Genomic DNA, 17,512 nt, shown 5'->3' with positions numbered 1-17,512 from the left:
CATTTTTAAAAACTCATATAATAAAAATGCCTTGTCAACTGAGTAAAATAACTTAATTTCAAATAATTTCATTGACTTCCCTATTTTGTACAGTACATGTATTCGTTTTCTATTGTTGCCTGTAACAAAGGACTCCAAAATCAATGCGTCTCTAAGCTAAAATTGAGGTTTGCAGGTCTGTGTTCCTCCCCGGAGGTTCTAAAAGAATCCCATTTGCTTGCCTTTTTCAGTTTTGAGAGGCTGCAAGCATTCCCTGACTCATGCCCCTTTGTCCATCTTCACGTTAACCTAATATTCACATCCAGGGATCAGGGCGTGGGCATCTTTGTGGGGCCATGATTCCATCTACTGCAGTACATCAGATTTATGCCTAAACCTGTAATGTGCAAGTCAATATTCACCCCACAAATTAAAATTCTCTATGCTGTAACTATTGCTATATATTTATTATTATTATTATTATTGTTATTTTTATAGTAATGGAAATGTAAAAATTTTTCGAATGGTTTAAATTTGGATCAGACGAATAAACCTTCTCTCAATAAAGACACGCCAATTTACCCAGCCTCTGACTTCCTTTTCTTTACAATCAGCGCAGTTTGAGAAACATCATTGTGTCAAGAGTTTGACATACTTATTTATTTAAAGATTTTATTTTTAAGTAATCTCTATACCCAACGTGGGGCTTGAGCTCACAACCCCAAGATCAAGAGTTGCATGCTCTACTGACTGAGCCAGCCAGGTGCCCCAAGAGTCCAACATGTTTAGAAGTTTTGTTATTTTCCCCAAATATTTTAATATCTGTTTTAAAAAAATATATATGCTAAACATGCCAACAGCCCTAACCTTATAAACTGCAAATATTACTCTGATTTTTAAACGAACCTCGTAAACTTATAAACTGCAAATATTACTCTGATTTTTAAGGTAACTTCTTTTAAATATTAAATATATATAGTTTCCTTCAGATAGTAGGATTGAATTCCACTTTCAAAAGTTACAGAGGAAAGCCTCTTAAGTTATCAACATAACTTTACTTTTTGTATCATAAAGGAGAATTAAAATCAACTTACTTGATGTAATAGGGCACTTTATTATGTGAAATGGATCTTTGCCACGGCAGCTGGACTGAAGCTGAAGAAACAAAGGGAGGTTATTGGAAACACTGCTCACCCAAAAAGCCTTATGCCATAATGCAAAACAACTGAACACACTTTACAGCAAATTCACCGAGAACTGCTCTGGTTTTTGAGCTGGATTCCTAGAATTATGAAATCTGCTAGGCTAAACAAAGAGTGGCTTTTTAAAGAATCATTTGAAGCAAGGAAAGAAACAACATAGGTTCATTTTCTAAGACCAGCTCTAACTAATTGAACCTGTTGCTAAAAATACTTTTAAAAATCAAGGGTTTTTTTTTTATTTACAACCACCCCAATTTAAAACTTAGTGCTATCTGGAAAATGTGCTCTGTACATATTTTTTGATTAAGCTAAAATCAAAATTAATTTTACCTGGTATATCCAGATTATAAACTAGATTTCTCAAGAATGAATTTTCCAGATCATTAATACCGTGCTTTACTTTGTTTCACAGGAGTAACTATCTAGGACAGATGGCATTTAAACAAACTCATCTGGATGAATTTTAAAAAGGAAAGATTAAGATAAACATAGGCAAAGGATTGTAAAAAAAACAAAGTAATTATCTGGATAGAAGAATCCCAAATACTTACTTAATCTGAAATACACACAAAATATAGTTTCTTACTTTTACATTAGACATCACTATGCTTGTGATTTTATGTTTTGTTTTACTGAGGTACTTATTTTTTATAATTCCTGTTATTCCTTACTTATAAAAACATATTATTCCTACATAAGCCAATTATTTTAAGACTTACTTAAGAAGAGTTATACATGTAAAGCTGGGGCTATTAAGGAATTTTGCTAAATGAACTAATAAACAAGCACATTGCAAAGAAACAAATCTTTGCAATTATCACTAGACTCTCATATAGCCAGTTGTCATCAATGATTTTTTTCTGAATTTCATGTCATATTAATATCTTACAAAAATAAAGCATTCTAACCTCTGCAAAGCATTTTCAAATTTATCTACTGATAAGAAGGCCAACAAATACATATTAGAGCTCCATTTGATAAATATAGAAAAAACAAAATAAAAAATAAATACTTAGAAATGAAATAACTTGCCCCATAAATAAATGGCAGAGCTCAGGCATGATTTCAAGATTTCTGACCACTAGTTCAGCCATTTTTCTATTCAATGATTCTTCTCTTTATAACATGTAAGCACTCCCTTCTCCAACTATGTCCATGAAAATCTAAAAGGCTGATGAACATGTGGAACTAAGTATATTAAATCTCTCATTAGAGCCAACCTCATTTCAGTGTTGGCACCAGGCTAATAGGTCAGTTTTTATTTTGTGTCTAACTAAACAGACTCCTTTTATAACCATGGCTAAAGTCCAAGGAATATAATAAAGGCAACAATTCCAAGCAGCAAGAGATAACAATTACTCAATTTATTAATTGGGATTTTGTTTACACTTCTCCATTCATTTTAGTAATTGTTTTGATTTGAATAACTCTGACCTCCTTGGACTATCAGTTCTAGACAATAAAAGGCAATGTGCTTACGTTTCACAAAGTGCATGTGAATTTTACCACGTTTCATTTCCTAAAGAACATGAGTTGGATTTTTATTATGGAAGGCTGGTTGCTAGGTGAAAGTGTAGGGTTTCATCAATACGAAGAGATAACTCAACCTTAGAACTAAAAGGAGAATCACAATTATTTGTTAAATCCCTCTTTAGTTTGGTCTTAGCACAGGGCTTTACACTCTATAACATTAAGTTTAGGAAATACGATGTAGTTCATACCTAATGAAGATACTGCAAACTTACTTACTTTATCAACACTGATGGCATCCAAACTTTAGAAATGCATCCTGGCACCTAGTATATTCCAATAAGTACCACAATCACTCGAAGACAGGCTATCTAATGGCTCAGGTGTGTGAAACAGAAAACACGTGTGGGTGGGTGGAGGCTGGAAGGGGGACAGGAAGGGGGTGCATGAGACCTGGAGAGGTATAGGACAGAAAGGGCAGGAAATGACTAATTCAGATTCTTGAAACTGTGAAAAGAGAAAAGCCTGACCTTGAACTGAGGTAATGCAGATTACCAACCATGACAAAAGATTAAGGGAAAATATAAATGTAATCAATTTAGTTGGAAGACCTGGTATTACTTCAGTTTTCTCTACTATTATAAAGATACAAAGAAGTTATCATAAGCGGGAAATAAGCTTTGCCTTAAGTTTTAAACTTTCACTTAAACTAAGTTGAACAAACTTTTCTGACATGTTTGCCAGAGAAAATAAAAGGAAAAAAATTAAGTCAGTGAAAGCATTGGTGCCAAGAATTGTGAAAGGTGCCTGTGAAACTCAGTATGCTTTCCCACTTAATTTTCAAGGCGATCAGAAAAAATACGTATGATTATCGTAATTTTAAGACAAAGAAATGAATTTTCAGCAACCTACAGGTCTGATAAAATGCAGAATTAATATTGTCATCTCAATTTCGGTGACTTTAAATCCTACATTCTTTAGTTTTCCAAGTAGGGAGTGAAAAATAAAGTAGGAGCTCAAATTACCTATATAAGATCTCATCAACAATCCATAAAACTAAAAACTTCAGTTGCAGAATATTATGTAAAAATCTACATATATGGTTTGGCTAAATTGGCAATACTTGACGAGGAGAAAAGCTAACTATGATCACAGTGAACCTAATAAACAAAAATTTCAAAGATTTGTGGGGAGTTTTTTTTTTAATTTATTTCTAAAGCTACAGGTGCATTTTAAATTAATAAATGCTTTTTAAGAAGAAAAATTAGAAATCTTAAAATATAAAAAGATTTCTTTAATGTGACAAAGTTCATGACCTTGGCTTATGATACAGCAATGGTAGTAAGATAATGCATTAGTTATTATAGCAGATAGTACAGGGAAAAACCATAGCTAAGAATGAGTTCAGTTTTGCTCCACTTCAAAGACTTTTCGATCGTGACCAGATTATTACCTTAATAACCAATAACCAATACTGTAATTGATCTTAATACTTCCTTTCATATATTTATCTTACACAAGCAAATATATTTGTAGCAAAGAATATGGCTTGTTGAGGGAAAAGGAAAGAACATGCTCATTCATTCACTTAATGATAACAGTGAAGTTTATTAGTACTTACTAGAAAGAAAATGCTGAGATGATGGCCCAAAATCTCTATGGGCTTCCTGAAGCTGTTTAAGGCGATCATCCACAGAAACCTGCACATACACATGCAAGAAATAATGTGATTTGAACACAAGGACTTTAATAACATACTTAATTTAAGTATTATCCTAAATGATGCTACAGCCCAAGATATGATTGCTTGCATAGACTCCTCTATCTCTGGAATCAAAGTACTGGGATTAAAACAGACTTCTTCTGGTACCAAATGACAGCAAATAGTGCCAGGAACTCTTCTAAGCAGTTTATACAAATTAACTTTTTTAGCCTTCACAATAGCCATAATATTATCACCACTTTACAGATGAGACACCTGGGACACAAAGAGCTGTCCAAGGACATAAAGTTAGCACCTGACAGCACTGGTATCCACAGCCAGCTCATCTGGTGCCAGGATCTCTTGCTTTCCTGTTCCTCTCTATTGCCTTGAAAGCAGTAAAGCGCTAAGGCATCTAAAGTCAAGATGTGGCCATGGCCAGTGGCTACTCATCTCTCTTTTGTAAGGAAGGTGGTAAAAAGTGTCACAGGGAACAAACGGAAAAGAAGGCTAAAATACTCCAAGGGAGGGACACCTTGGTGGTTCAGTTGGTTAAGCGTCTCACTCTTGATCTCAGCTCAGGTCATGATCTCATGGTTTGTGAGTTCAAGCCCTGCATCAGGCTCAGCCCTAAGACTGCGAAGCCTGCTTGGGATTCTGTTTCTCCTTCTCTCTGCCCCTTCCCCGCTTACACTCTCTCTCTCTCTCAAAATAAATAAATAAACTTTATAAATAATAAAATAAGGGGCGCCTGGGTGGCTCAGTCGGTTAAGCGTCCGACTTCGGCTCAGGTCATGATCTCACGGTTCGTGGGTTCGAGCCCCGCGTCAGGCTCTGTGCTGACAGCTCAGAGCCTGAAGCCTGCTTCGGATTCTGTCTCTCTCTGTCTCTGCCTCTCCCTTACTCACGCTCTGTCTCTGTCTCTCAAAAATAAATAAATGTAAAAAATAAATAAATAATAATAATAATAATAAAATAAAATACCCCAAGGGAAAAAACAGATGACGACAGACAGACAGAAAGACGAAGAGACAGACTTAGATAAGAGATTCATAGACAGGTAGAGATAGATGGAGAGAGAAAGGATATATGAGTAGGGAATGCCTTATTTGCCTCCAACTTTGTGTCCAATCATCTCGATGTGGGGGTATTCAAGTGTATACCAGTCAATTAGCATACTCTCTGGATTTGTCCTCACAGTTAGCTCTCTGTTATGAAAATGCAAAGTTGGTATACCGAGAAACTAAATGCAAATCAATAACAACTGTACACAGCCTACCGACACTTGCATTTTCTTTTCCCTGGTCCCGGTCTATGTAGTGCTAGTCAGCTGTTCCGCTTAGATTGTCAATCTTATTTTCGGCGGCCTTTAAATGAAACGTGTATATCTCTGGCTCACTGGGCAGCTCGCGTTTCTCCTGGTTAGCTATTTAAATTACATTAGCAAGTGCTTCGTTCATTAAGGCCAAGAAGCATTCAAACGTCACACTCTATGTTCAGGAGAAGAGAAGATGCTAGTCCTGAAATATAGTGACGTTGCTGCCAGCATAGATTCGTTCCCCTTATTCAACCAGCAACATCCGAACTCTAGCAGTTACAAGACTCAGAGATAAGGATATCTCTGAGAGAATATACATCCTCCTTCAAGCATAATGTACTCCTTGAAGATAGTGATAACAGAAGCAGAAGGCCATCAGGATGGACCACAGGAATACCTGCACGAAGGTAATGAATTAGGGAAATGGAGCAGAAGATAAAAGGAGTAAAAGTCAAACGCCTCTGTGTTCCACTCACTAGAAAAGCAGGTACGAGTTTAACAGCTCATGCCTTACTAATCCCAGATTATTAACACTCTTTTCAAACACAGAAAAGACTAATACTATGCACTCTTTTCTTACGTCTTCAACTTCATGAAGGACATACAAACCACTGGGTATTTCAACATTTGGGTTAATTCAGGAAACCTAGTATGCTGTAAAATAGTATATCTTTAAAATAAAAATGCTTTTGTGTACCACCTCAAATTGCATATTTATCTCATTAAACATTGCATTTTAGACCCAAAAGATAGAGAGAAATAAGAGTTATTTTTTTCAATATTCCACTTAAAATTATCCTGCTAGTTTTCAGGGGGGAATAAAGTGATCATCGTAACTCCTAGGACCTGGCCCTTGAACAGGACAGAGCTCTGCAAAGGCTGCATGAAAAAAAAAAAAAAAAAAATGACTGACCAGCATGTGTAGTGACTTGCAAATGCTGACACCTACTAACACGACAGAGTCCTTCTGGGTGTGGCTCTGTTAAATCTGGGATGAGCAAGTACTATCCAGAGTCACTGAAATAACTGCATCAGAGCAGCAAAGACCTAAAAGCCCAAAGTAAACACCACACTAGTACAAATGTGCTAGCTGGAAAAGATGAACAAGATGTCTAAATAGCACAGAGTGGAAAAAAGATAGAGATTTCTTAACTTTTCAAAAGAAAAAAACATACACACACACAATTAAAGTAAGAAAAATGAGCCATTATGGAAAATGTTTCTGTAACCTATCACAGGTTTCAATTGCTTTATTTGACCCTTTGCGGTTTTCTACAAATATCACACGAATAGTACCTCATAAAATTACATTAAAACCAATATTCATAAATAAATGAGGCCTTTGGGTTCAAGATATGGAAAGACAAATATCTGATTATATTACATGCTACAAATCCGTTATCAAATACAACCAACAAAGACAGAGAAAATGATAGTGTGTGGTAGAATAATGAGACAGGGTTTGGGGACCTACTGGGGTATAAAGCTGGATTATGAACAGGGATAAACTGATACCTGCAAAAGTTTCCATCGCATATTAAGGTCATCTAGCTGGCGAGACATCTTTAAAGATGGATGTAGGTCAAGTGGCGACAGCTGACTGGATAAATCATTCACTGTTTTAACTTTTAAGTTGATTGGTGCAATTTCTTCTCTAAATGCCTGGAAGAATAAAAACAAAAATGATGTTCTTGGAAAAGAATATAACAGAAGGTAGTATTTTGAACTTTCCTTCAAAGAAAATGGCAAGATCAGCTGCCAATGGCAACCCATTGGCAACAGCTGACAGCTCAGTCCAGGTCTTTAGCAATTGGGACCACCAGGCACAGAGCCATCCTTTATAACCTGGAGAATTTAAATAGGTGCACAAAGAGAAAAACTATAATGCAAAGTATAATGCAAAAAACAAAAAATGAAATGATTATGTGTTTCCTGCAAATCTACCATTTTATGTAATTTCATCTGGAAAATGTTTGCCATTATTATCCACTTTCCTAATTTCTAGTCTTGATTCTACTTTCAATTTCATGTTTTCCATCTTCATTTCCATTTAAAATTAAGTGAGATATTGGCCAGTGAGAACAACTTTCCTAACCACAAAACCTACGACTATTATATACTCGAGAGGTAAGTTTTGATCCTTTCAAAATCATTGATGATCACTGTGGTTAGAGGAAGGGCAGGAAGAGAAGGGTACATAAGAAAAGAGGTAAATGAGGCTTAGTGACAAATGCTACCTCTGGCACACTACAGAGAGATGCCATAGGTGGGAGTGGAGGATGTATGTGAAGAGAGAAAGAAAAGAACAAAAGATATTTTGGGCCAGTGACAGTAATTCGTCCCATAAGAGCAAACAGAATAATGAAAACACAGTTTTCTCCATTCTCCACATAATTCTGCCTGCCTCCATGTTCATGTTCCCTTTTTCCAACAAAGTCTTTGCTTAGATCCAATTGATGTTTTAAAAGACTCAACTCAGGTGCCCCACCCATCCATCCTAATTCAGGGAAGATTTCCCTGAGGCTCTTCTCAGCATTCTTGGCTGGAGACCCCTCTACATGTTCTGCGGCGTTCTCGCTGCCTTCCTGAACCCTGTCAGGACTTTAAACCAGCACACATCCAAACACACAGACTCAGTTTTATAAGTGGGAGCCATTCTGATTGTGTGGTGTCATACAAGCCAGTTGTTACATATTTTAAATATCATATCATTCCTTATCAGAGCTCTTAGTACATCCATATACTTGACGTCCCTCAAGAAGAATAGAAGCTTCTTGAGAATAGACACTCTCTAGTATTCAGCGCAAAGTTTGCAATACAAGAGGGGAGAATTCATTTCTATTGATGAAGGCCCACAAAAATTATATCCATGGCAAGATTAAGCCAATATACAATTGGGAAAAGAACTGAGATACCAAAAGAGAACAGTATATTGTTATTTCTTTAGTATGTCACAAAATCAGAGTTAATTATGTACCAAGTTGAACTTACGTGTATTAGGTGTCCTGAACATATAGTTGGTATCAGCCCTCAAGCTGTATCACTTCTATGATCCCACCCCTTAAGAGATAAGCATATGTCTACAAGTCTCCTTTCTTCTCCCGTTTCCCCCATACCAAGTTTAGGTAATGAAATATTATATATCAGAGTGTTCTGAAGACCATGAACTTTTATTGGAATACTGAAGTATTAATTTGATTTCCCCATAATGCTTATAAAAAGAAAGCCTCTTTAACCATGTCCTTTCTCCCTTCTCTCTTCAAAACCTTTTCTCTTCCAAAACTAGTTACCCTATTTAATTCCCCCTTATATAACATGTGTAGGCTAAAAATAATCATTATCATTGATAAAACTCAAAATAGTATTATGAATATAACTTTAATAAGGAAATTCATTTTAGATAAATCAGAGAATATTTTTTAGTGTTTGAAAAATCTCAAACATGCTCAAAAGCCACAAGAAGAAACTCAAGATGGAAAGTCAGAAGAACAGACCCAGAGCTCACAGTCAGTATGAAAGGTACACACATAGGAGGTAGCAGTGTGTAGAAGACATTTGAAACAATGAACATGTAAGTCAATGTGTGTAAAGTAAGAAATATTGCCAGAACCCTAGAAAGTATCAACATTTCAAAATCAGGCAGAAGAAAGGAAGCTCACAAAGGCATCTCAGTTGCTACAAAATGGAAGGAAGAGGCTTTTAGACTTGTGATCTGTTTCCTCCACGGCTGCAGGCATTGGTCTTTTATGGATGACAGATGTGCACACAGACTCACAAATACAGGTCAACGAGAAAAGCAGTTAATATGATAACAGAGGCCTTCTAGGTCTAAAGAATGAGCCGCTAACATGGAAGCTTAGAACAGACACAAGTGGGACTAGGGTGGGGAAAGAGAAGGTTTCTGCTGGGACTTGGAAGGGATCTGAGTTCCTTCAGATTCAGTTTAAGAATAATGACAGAACTCAAATCTTTCAAGGTTTCTTCAGTTGTTTTTGAACATTATACCTTAATATTCTCTACCAGACTACTTGGGAGGACTCGAGAATTTTCATCAGCTTTTAAAATCAATGTCTTTGTATTTTGTAGGTATCAAAGATTAAAAATGAAATGCTAGGGGGGCGCCTGGGGGCTCAGTCGGTTGAGCATCTGACTTTGGCTCAGGTCATAATGATCTCACAGTTCATGGGTTTGAGTTCCGTGTTGGGCTCTGTGCTGACAGGTCAGAGGCTGGAGCCTGCTTCTGACTCTGTGTCTCCCTCTCTTTCTGCCCCTTCCCTGTTCACGCTCTGTCTCTCAAAAATAAACATTAATTTTTTTTTAAAAGAAAAGCATAATTAAAAAAATGAAATGCTAGAAAGTGTCCTTAGGTTTCTATAACTTCAAATAATAAAAATAACAGCTTTTATGTTTTTGAACAGTCTTTTAGTTCAAAAGATGGGAAAATTTTTCAAAATTAGATTGTAACTTCAAGACATTTTAAAAATCTTACAGCGCATCAAGGGATTTTAATTTTTCCTCTGTAACAATACTGTTTTTTCTCTTAAAAAGTCACAGGTGAAAATATTAAAAGACCTTTGACCACCATGGTCATTGGGTTTTGTTTTTGTGGTTTAGTGTTTTGTGGAAGTAAGGAACCTTTCTACTAAGGAAGTTTACCTTTTGCTTTTTAAAGAGCTTTCAAATTAAGGGCCTTGAAGTAAAGCAAGTTTTAAAATGGTTGCAGATCTGCTGTGTGTTCTAGTATTAAGAACCAATGTATCATGTTTGCTGCACTTTCCTGTAGGAGAATAAAAGTCTATGTGGTCTTCCTTGCTATCAAAACAGAAACATCTGCTCGTATTAAAGGTGCTGCCAGCCTGATGGCAGATGTGGGGAAAAAAAAAAAGGCTTCTCCTGTTGTAAGGGGTATATTTGGCAAATAAGAATGATTAAGGATAATTTTAGGGCATTAAGGTTATTTGATTACCCCCAAAGATTTTGTTTTCCAGTTGCTTTGACACATTTAATAATATTTAGCAATGATCAGTACTTATTTTCACCTGCCAACAGCTTCAGGGGGATTTGGCGTATACGTTAGAGTACATGTAAAACATCCCAGATTTTGAATCCATTTTGTTTGGTTTAATGAGATGTGGGTTTTATTTTCTTTTTTTCCTAATAAGATGTTAAAATATTTTAATCCACAGTTTATTCCTTTCTCTTAACTATTAACTGTATTTCTCCTGGCTTTCCACTTAAGCAGTGAATTGAACAAAAGAATCTAGGTGCAGAAGTGGGTAATTTCTTTAATCAAATGGGATTAACAACTCCCAAACTTTTAGGCCTTTAACAACTTTTAGGCCAGATACAACTTTTCATTTTTTCCTTCAACACTAGTCATCCTGAATTAAAACTTCATACTTTCAAACTCAAATGGGTAAATTCTTGTTCTAACCAAGAGGCATGTTTGTAGTCCAAAAAAATATGCTTTTTAGAAACTACTGACTTAAAGATTTCCAGCGTTAAAAAAAAAATTGTTTACATGGCAAGCAAGTGTGTCACTTCCAAAGAACCTATACTGAAAGGCTTTATTTTCGGTTCATTATTTTAAACTCAGATTCATCCACAGAAATGGCTTTCAGGAGACCAGAGCTGTCAGAGGAAGCTGACTTAACTCATAGAGTTCTGCACATTTATGCATATTTATAATGAAAGGCAGGAGACACCAATGCTTCTTTAGTAGTGAAATTTTTTTAAGTTTCAAGTTCAATCTGTAACTTTCAAAGCACTGAATTCAAAGAGCTGATCAGAGTTGTGCTTAATTACATTAATATGAGTGAGGTTTCTACAGTGAAAGAGAAGAAAGAGCAAGAAAGAAATCATGGAAACTCTACCACTTACTAGCCATGTGGGCTTAGGCAATATCTGTAGTTCTGTCATTTTTTGAAGTTTATTTATTTATTTTGAGAGAGTGAGAAAGAGAACGAGTAGGAGCAGGGGAGGGGCAGAGAGAGAGGGAGAGAAAGAATCCCAGGCAGGCTCTGAGCTGTCAGTGAAGAGCCCAATATGGGGCTCAAACTTACGAACTGTGAGATCATGACCTGAGCCAAAATCAGAGTCGGACCCTTAACTGAGTCACCCAGGTGCCTTACACTTCTGCCATTTATAAAATGGGCTTAACAACACCTATCTCGTGGGGTTGGTATGTGGATTAAAAGAGGTATTGAGGTGGGGCGCCTGGGTGGCGCAGTTGGTTAAGCGTCCAACTTCAGCCAGGTCACGATCTCGCGGTCCGTGAGTTCGAGCCCCGCGTCAGGCTCTGGGCTGATGGCTCGGAGCCTGGAGCCTGTTTCCGATTCTGTGTCTCCCTCTCTCTCTGCCCCTCCCCCGTTCATGCTCTGTCTCTCTCTGTCCCAAAAATAAATAAAAAACGTTGAAAAAAAAAATTAAAAAAAAAAAAAAAAGAGGTATTGAGGTACACTGGTTGAGAACAGCTCCTGGCACACAGAAAGCCTCAATTAATGCTAGTCATTATTATCCTATGTCTACATGTACATATATTTACTTATATAATTAGTCTGCATACTCAGTTCATTTCCTAGACCCTTCACTTTCCTATTTAGCCGCACGCATAAAACAAAGGGAAAGTGTTATCCAATGTCTGTGCACAAAAGATATGTATCTTTTGCAATAAAAATCACATTCACAATATTGATATTGTCATCTAACAGCTTCTGATGTTTCATTGGTGCATTCTCTGATTTGGTTCATGACTACCTACCATACAGTTTAATAGGCTACCATAAACCCTACTACTGTGTCTCTTATTGCTTAAATTCTATTAACTTTTTTTCTGGATATGTTCTAGAATATGGGGACCAAAGGGGCTCTAGACCACAGATCTATCATCCTTAATTTTGGGCAATTCCTGACCACAAACAAAATTTATAGCTAAACTAATCCTTCCATAATACACTCAGACAGTGAGATAAAGTTTTTACATACGAGTCCTCAGTAAAACAGCATGTTTTTGATTAAGTCTCGAAATCCAGCTACCAATTTACAGGAACTACAGAGTAGAGAGGAACCTGCCCAGGGTCACCATGGGGATGCCACGCTGCAAAACCCAGGCTGCGAGAAATACTATAAAACAAACAATTCAGTTTCTTAAACAAATACATTGCAAAGGAAACAAAAAAAGGATAGAGGGGAGATCTAGGGATTAAAAGGGACTCCACAATATTAAAAAAAAAAAAATACATCGGTGTTTAGAGACACAGAGTTGGTTAAAAAAAATAAGTATAAAGAAGAATAAGGGTAAATTATTGTGAAAATCTCATTAATTATTATTTTGGTGGGGAGGGGGTTCCCATGGTGAGGGGCATATGGAAAACATCTGCTGTGTGACTGGGAAAGCTCTATATCCTGATTTTGGTGGAGTTGTAATGGGACTGATTTCATAAACTCCCTTATAACGGGTTTTATATGTGGCTCTCTTTGTGTTATACTTAACAATAAAACATTCCTTCAAATCTTTTATCTGAGACAGGGATGCTGACCATGGTTTTTTTCAATGTGATCCTGCAGTGAGTCGATGAGTAAGTCGCCCACGGGCTTCCAGCCATTCCGTACGGCCTCCACCTCCTTCATGTCAACGTCTAGGTCATCCATGGCGCCCTGCAGATCTCTGAGCTTCTCCAATGCCTTGTCTACTTGCTTTTGCCAATTGCTAGTGACAGCGTTTAGACTTTCCCACTTCTCTTTGACTTCAGAGGACTGTTTGCGCATGGCCTTGGCAATCTTTTGGGCCCTCTCCTCAGGAGTCAATTCTGTAATTGAAAAAAAAAAAAAAAAGAAGAAGAAGAATATTTGGAAGCTTGATCAATAGCCAAGTGTGAACACCACCTTTTGAAGGGGTGCTGATAGGTGCATGGAGACACAGTTTACACAAGCCAGGGGAAGAAGAAGTTTCTCCATAGTCTTCTACTGATTCCCTATTACTTCTCAAAGGAAGAAATAAGTTAGAGTAATGAGCGGTCCGGTAGTTTTGGTGACTTTTGAATGTTAATATATTTACAAACCTTGAAATGTAACACAATAACTCAAAAAAAATAAAACAATCTTTCTTTAGCATATATCTAGTTATATAAAATCCAAAGGTAGTATTTCATTTCACTGTCCTAAATAAAAATGGGAAGTATAATTAGGAGAGAAATAGCTTTAAGTTATGCAGAAAGACTCTGAGAAAATAAGATTAATTTATCATGTTCCTTAAAAAAAATAACTGAAGACAAATAACGTATCTTAGATACTTCATCGTCGCTGAATCTGTTTGACAGTTCATCTTTAATACAGGGCACTTTCTGTAGCCCAGACATGTAGCATGTCCACAAACATGTCAACAGGAAGACAGCAAAATTTCAAGGATCATCCCAAATATTTCAGATACAGCAAGAAAGCTTCCAGAATGTCTGAAATAAAGTCAAACCTTCAGACAGGAAAGGCCCTGCCATAGGACAGGGGCAGGAAGAAAGAGGAAGAGTCTAGAAGACAAGCAAAAGATACAGACAGAAACGAAAGTTAAGTTCAAAGCCAACTGTCAGAAACACAGAGGTGAGAAAGCTGACAAGACAAGAGCAGACATCCTTAGATCAGGTTAGATGGATCTCCAGTTAAACACTCCTGGGCCTCAGTTCTCTCATCACTCAAGGGTGTCCCCTTTCTTTTCTTTTTCTTTTTGAAAAAATTTTTAATGTTTATTTATTTTTGATGGGGGGAGCGGGGCGGGGGGGGGGGGGAGGAGACTGAATCTGAAGTAGCTCCAGGCTCTGAGCTGTCAGCACAGAGCCTGATGCAGGGCTTGAACTCGTGTACTGTGAGATCACGACCTGAGCCAAAGTCAGATGCTTAACTGACTGAGCCACTCAGGTGCTCCCTCCAGGTGTGGCCCCTTTTTTACCTCTCTGCTTGGAGGACTGTCCTGTTTGTCTACTAAAAACAGAGGCCAGTCAGAAACATACAATCAAGGAAATCAATACAAGGAAACTGTAGACAAATTTTAAGATAGAAATGCTTATTCTTCTTTGCAATAACATCTTATCTTTTGGTATCAGTTGCATTTGCAACTTTACTTCAAAATATTTCAAATTATTTGTGAATATAAATGGAAGTTCATGGAGCTTCCTGGTGAGATGAAGTAAAGCAAGCTCTCCCAAACACTAACTTTCATATGCAACATATATTTGTCCCTCTTTCTTTAGTATTATTTAAAAGTCAAGTGCAAGGGGATACAACACCTATTTTTATCTATTTAAATTTCCAGAAAATTCTCGACATCAATATTTAGACTTAAAAGCAGCTGTAATAAACGTCTGGGAACCAAATAGACCATGAAGAGTTCAGCAGCCACAGAACTCAGGGTTGCATTGCTGAAATGCTAGAAGCTATAGAGTGTCCTGAATAATCCCTCTGCAACTGAATTGATTACAATGAGATTCTGTGTTATGATAGACAGATAGACTGAACCCACCATCAAGTGATAAATAAGGAAAACAAGTGAATCAAACACCCAGCTTCTAGGAATGCTTGAGCTGTGATACAGTCCAGTCCAACAATACTGGAGGAAAGAGACGCCATTAGACAAAGCTTATTTAAGTCCTTAAATAGAAAATGAGAAATACATAACACTTATATGTAATATATTTTGTTTATATAAACGTAAAATGTTTTATGTTTATACTTTATATACTTATATATAAATAATATAAAATATGTAAAATAAATAAATGCTACTTACGTGAGATGGAAAAAAATCATTTTAATAGCCCCATGAGAAAGGGAGTGGTAATTTTTATGATGGGAACACCTGTGTTTGTCACTTGGGCTTTTTCAAAGATCTATTTTAGGCACTCGTGTTTTACTGGCTTTTGTAAAAGAAAAAGATACAGTACTAATTTCAGAACAGACAACTTAATTGTGATGATTTTTCCCTGAATAAAGTAAAAACTGTTTCTGAGTCAGTCACCAAGTAACCTGGTAGGGAGACACACAGCTTCTTTGTCCTGTGACAAAACACCCAACACGGCTGGGACATTTTTGTCTTCACTTAATGTAAAATCTTTTGATTGAGCAGTCCTTTTGTGGTATTTATTATATAATCCCTACTCAAGCAGCTACTCGGGAGAAAAGAAAAGCTCTATGTTCAATTTCCCATCTGTTTGCCAGAAAGGATACATATTAACTGATCACGAGTCAGAATAAAAGTGCCTCCTATTACAGTACTGATCTCCTTTAAATGCCTACTTTAAAGAACAGAGGGAGGAGGTACAAAACCAAACAAAAACCTTCCAGAACCTTTGTGAAACAGGTAATAAGCAGCAACATCTGAAATATTAAGTTATGACAATGTGGGGTAAGAGAATAGAAAAACAATTTAAAACAGCAAAAAAAGAGGCATAAAAGATGAAAATAATAAAGGGATAAAATTACATTTTAAACATCCTCTAGTTATTTGAAAATCAAAGGACGACGTTTCCTTCAAAATTTCTGAAGAGATTTTTTTTGCCATACATTTTAAGACCCTCATGCAGGAGTAGAAAATTTTCTGGACCCAGTGGTTCAGAATTCAGGGGACATATGAGAACCCCCTCCGAGAATTTATTTGCTTGCCTGTTTGTGTTTAAATACTGAGCCCCAGGAGCCCTACCCCAAAATATTAAAAGATTCAGATTTAGTTGGTCAAGGGTGAAGGGCAGTGTGGATATATTTTAAAAGCTCCCCAGATGATTGTAATGTGTTGCCAGGACGAAGCACCGCCAGCTTCCTGGCTCACAAATTGATTTCTCTGGTCCCTGCTGCTGAAGCTGGAGTATTTCCACTCCGGTGAGTTGGTATGTCATATTCCCACGCAGCGCAGGGCCACTAAATACTGAAGGCCGAGAGCAAATGAAGCTCAAAGATAAGAGGGTAATCTAATTTGCATTTGAAAAGGCAGTAATAGAGGCTAATCGGAGAGACGGAGGAAACAGCAGGATAAAACCAAATAAATTTACTGACAATTTTCAGACCAGAAGCTCTTTTTCTGTCACTTTCCTATTCCCTGTAGAGTGTGTGTGTGTGTGTGTGTGTGTGTGTGTGCATGTACGTGTTTCTCTGTGGATTTCTTTGAGGGGCAGCACTGTTTCTCCGTTCTCTTCCCTTGACAGGCTTTCCCATCTAACTGACCAAATGTTGAGAGTGGAATTATACTTACTTCCTATATATTATATATTTATACATAATACATAATAGGTTATTATCTATTATATATATAGATTATAGATTATTAACCTGTTCTAGGTTATTACATCTATTATAAATAGATCATTTATAAATATAAATTATAAATATTGTAAATTTATATTAATAAATATAATTATAATTATATTAATTTCATGTAGAATTTATGTAATTTAAAAGAGTGATTATTATGTCATAACAGATCTTTTAGGAAAATTGATAACTATTTTTTAGGAAGAAGAAAGAAGAAAAAGAAAAGACAAGAGAAAGCAATGATCAATCTTCAATTTTTCTCTCTTGTCCAATTATCTTTATTCCTCAACTATGCAAATGAATTGGTGGCATTTATACCACACTACTTCTATAGCTTGGAGAGAAAGACTGCCCATGGTACCCTGCAATGCAGGTGGAAAACAAAGCTGGACCAAGGGCACAGACTAGGATTTGGGACCAGCTCTGCCCCCCCCATCTTGCCCTTTGCTCCTAGGAGAGCTAAGTAACCCTACTCATCTCACTTGTATAGAGTGGGAACCCTATTTTCTCATGCTGGGAAAATATTTTATACCAAGGGCTTTCAGAGGTCTA

At 36.7% G+C, this 17,512-nt stretch overlaps 1 protein-coding gene across 3 annotated transcripts in view; it reads right to left on the bottom strand.

The window, feature by feature from the left end:
* The window catches only part of UTRN (utrophin), a 514,156-nt gene that overhangs the window by 84,751 nt on the left and 411,893 nt on the right, over positions 1-17,512 (bottom strand). For 2 of the 3 annotated variants that reach the window (XM_042987264.1, XM_042987265.1), the window contains exons 1-4: positions 13,210-13,366; positions 7,187-7,333; positions 4,273-4,351; positions 1,074-1,134 (exon numbers count right to left, since the gene is read on the bottom strand). In XM_042987264.1, coding sequence (XP_042843198.1) covers positions 1,074-1,134; positions 4,273-4,351; positions 7,187-7,333; positions 13,210-13,275 — 353 coding nt within the window. In that variant the 5' untranslated portion in view covers positions 13,276-13,366. Of the gene's footprint in view, positions 1-1,073; positions 1,135-4,272; positions 4,352-7,186; positions 7,339-13,209; positions 13,480-17,512 lie in introns of those variants that run through there. The other variant, XM_042987266.1, reaches the window with a different exon arrangement.

Source organism: Panthera tigris, chromosome B2, assembly GCF_018350195.1.
Source record: "Panthera tigris isolate Pti1 chromosome B2, P.tigris_Pti1_mat1.1, whole genome shotgun sequence".
NCBI classification, from domain to species: domain Eukaryota; kingdom Metazoa; phylum Chordata; class Mammalia; order Carnivora; family Felidae; genus Panthera; species Panthera tigris.
This window is presented reverse-complemented; position numbering and strand designations above follow the sequence as displayed.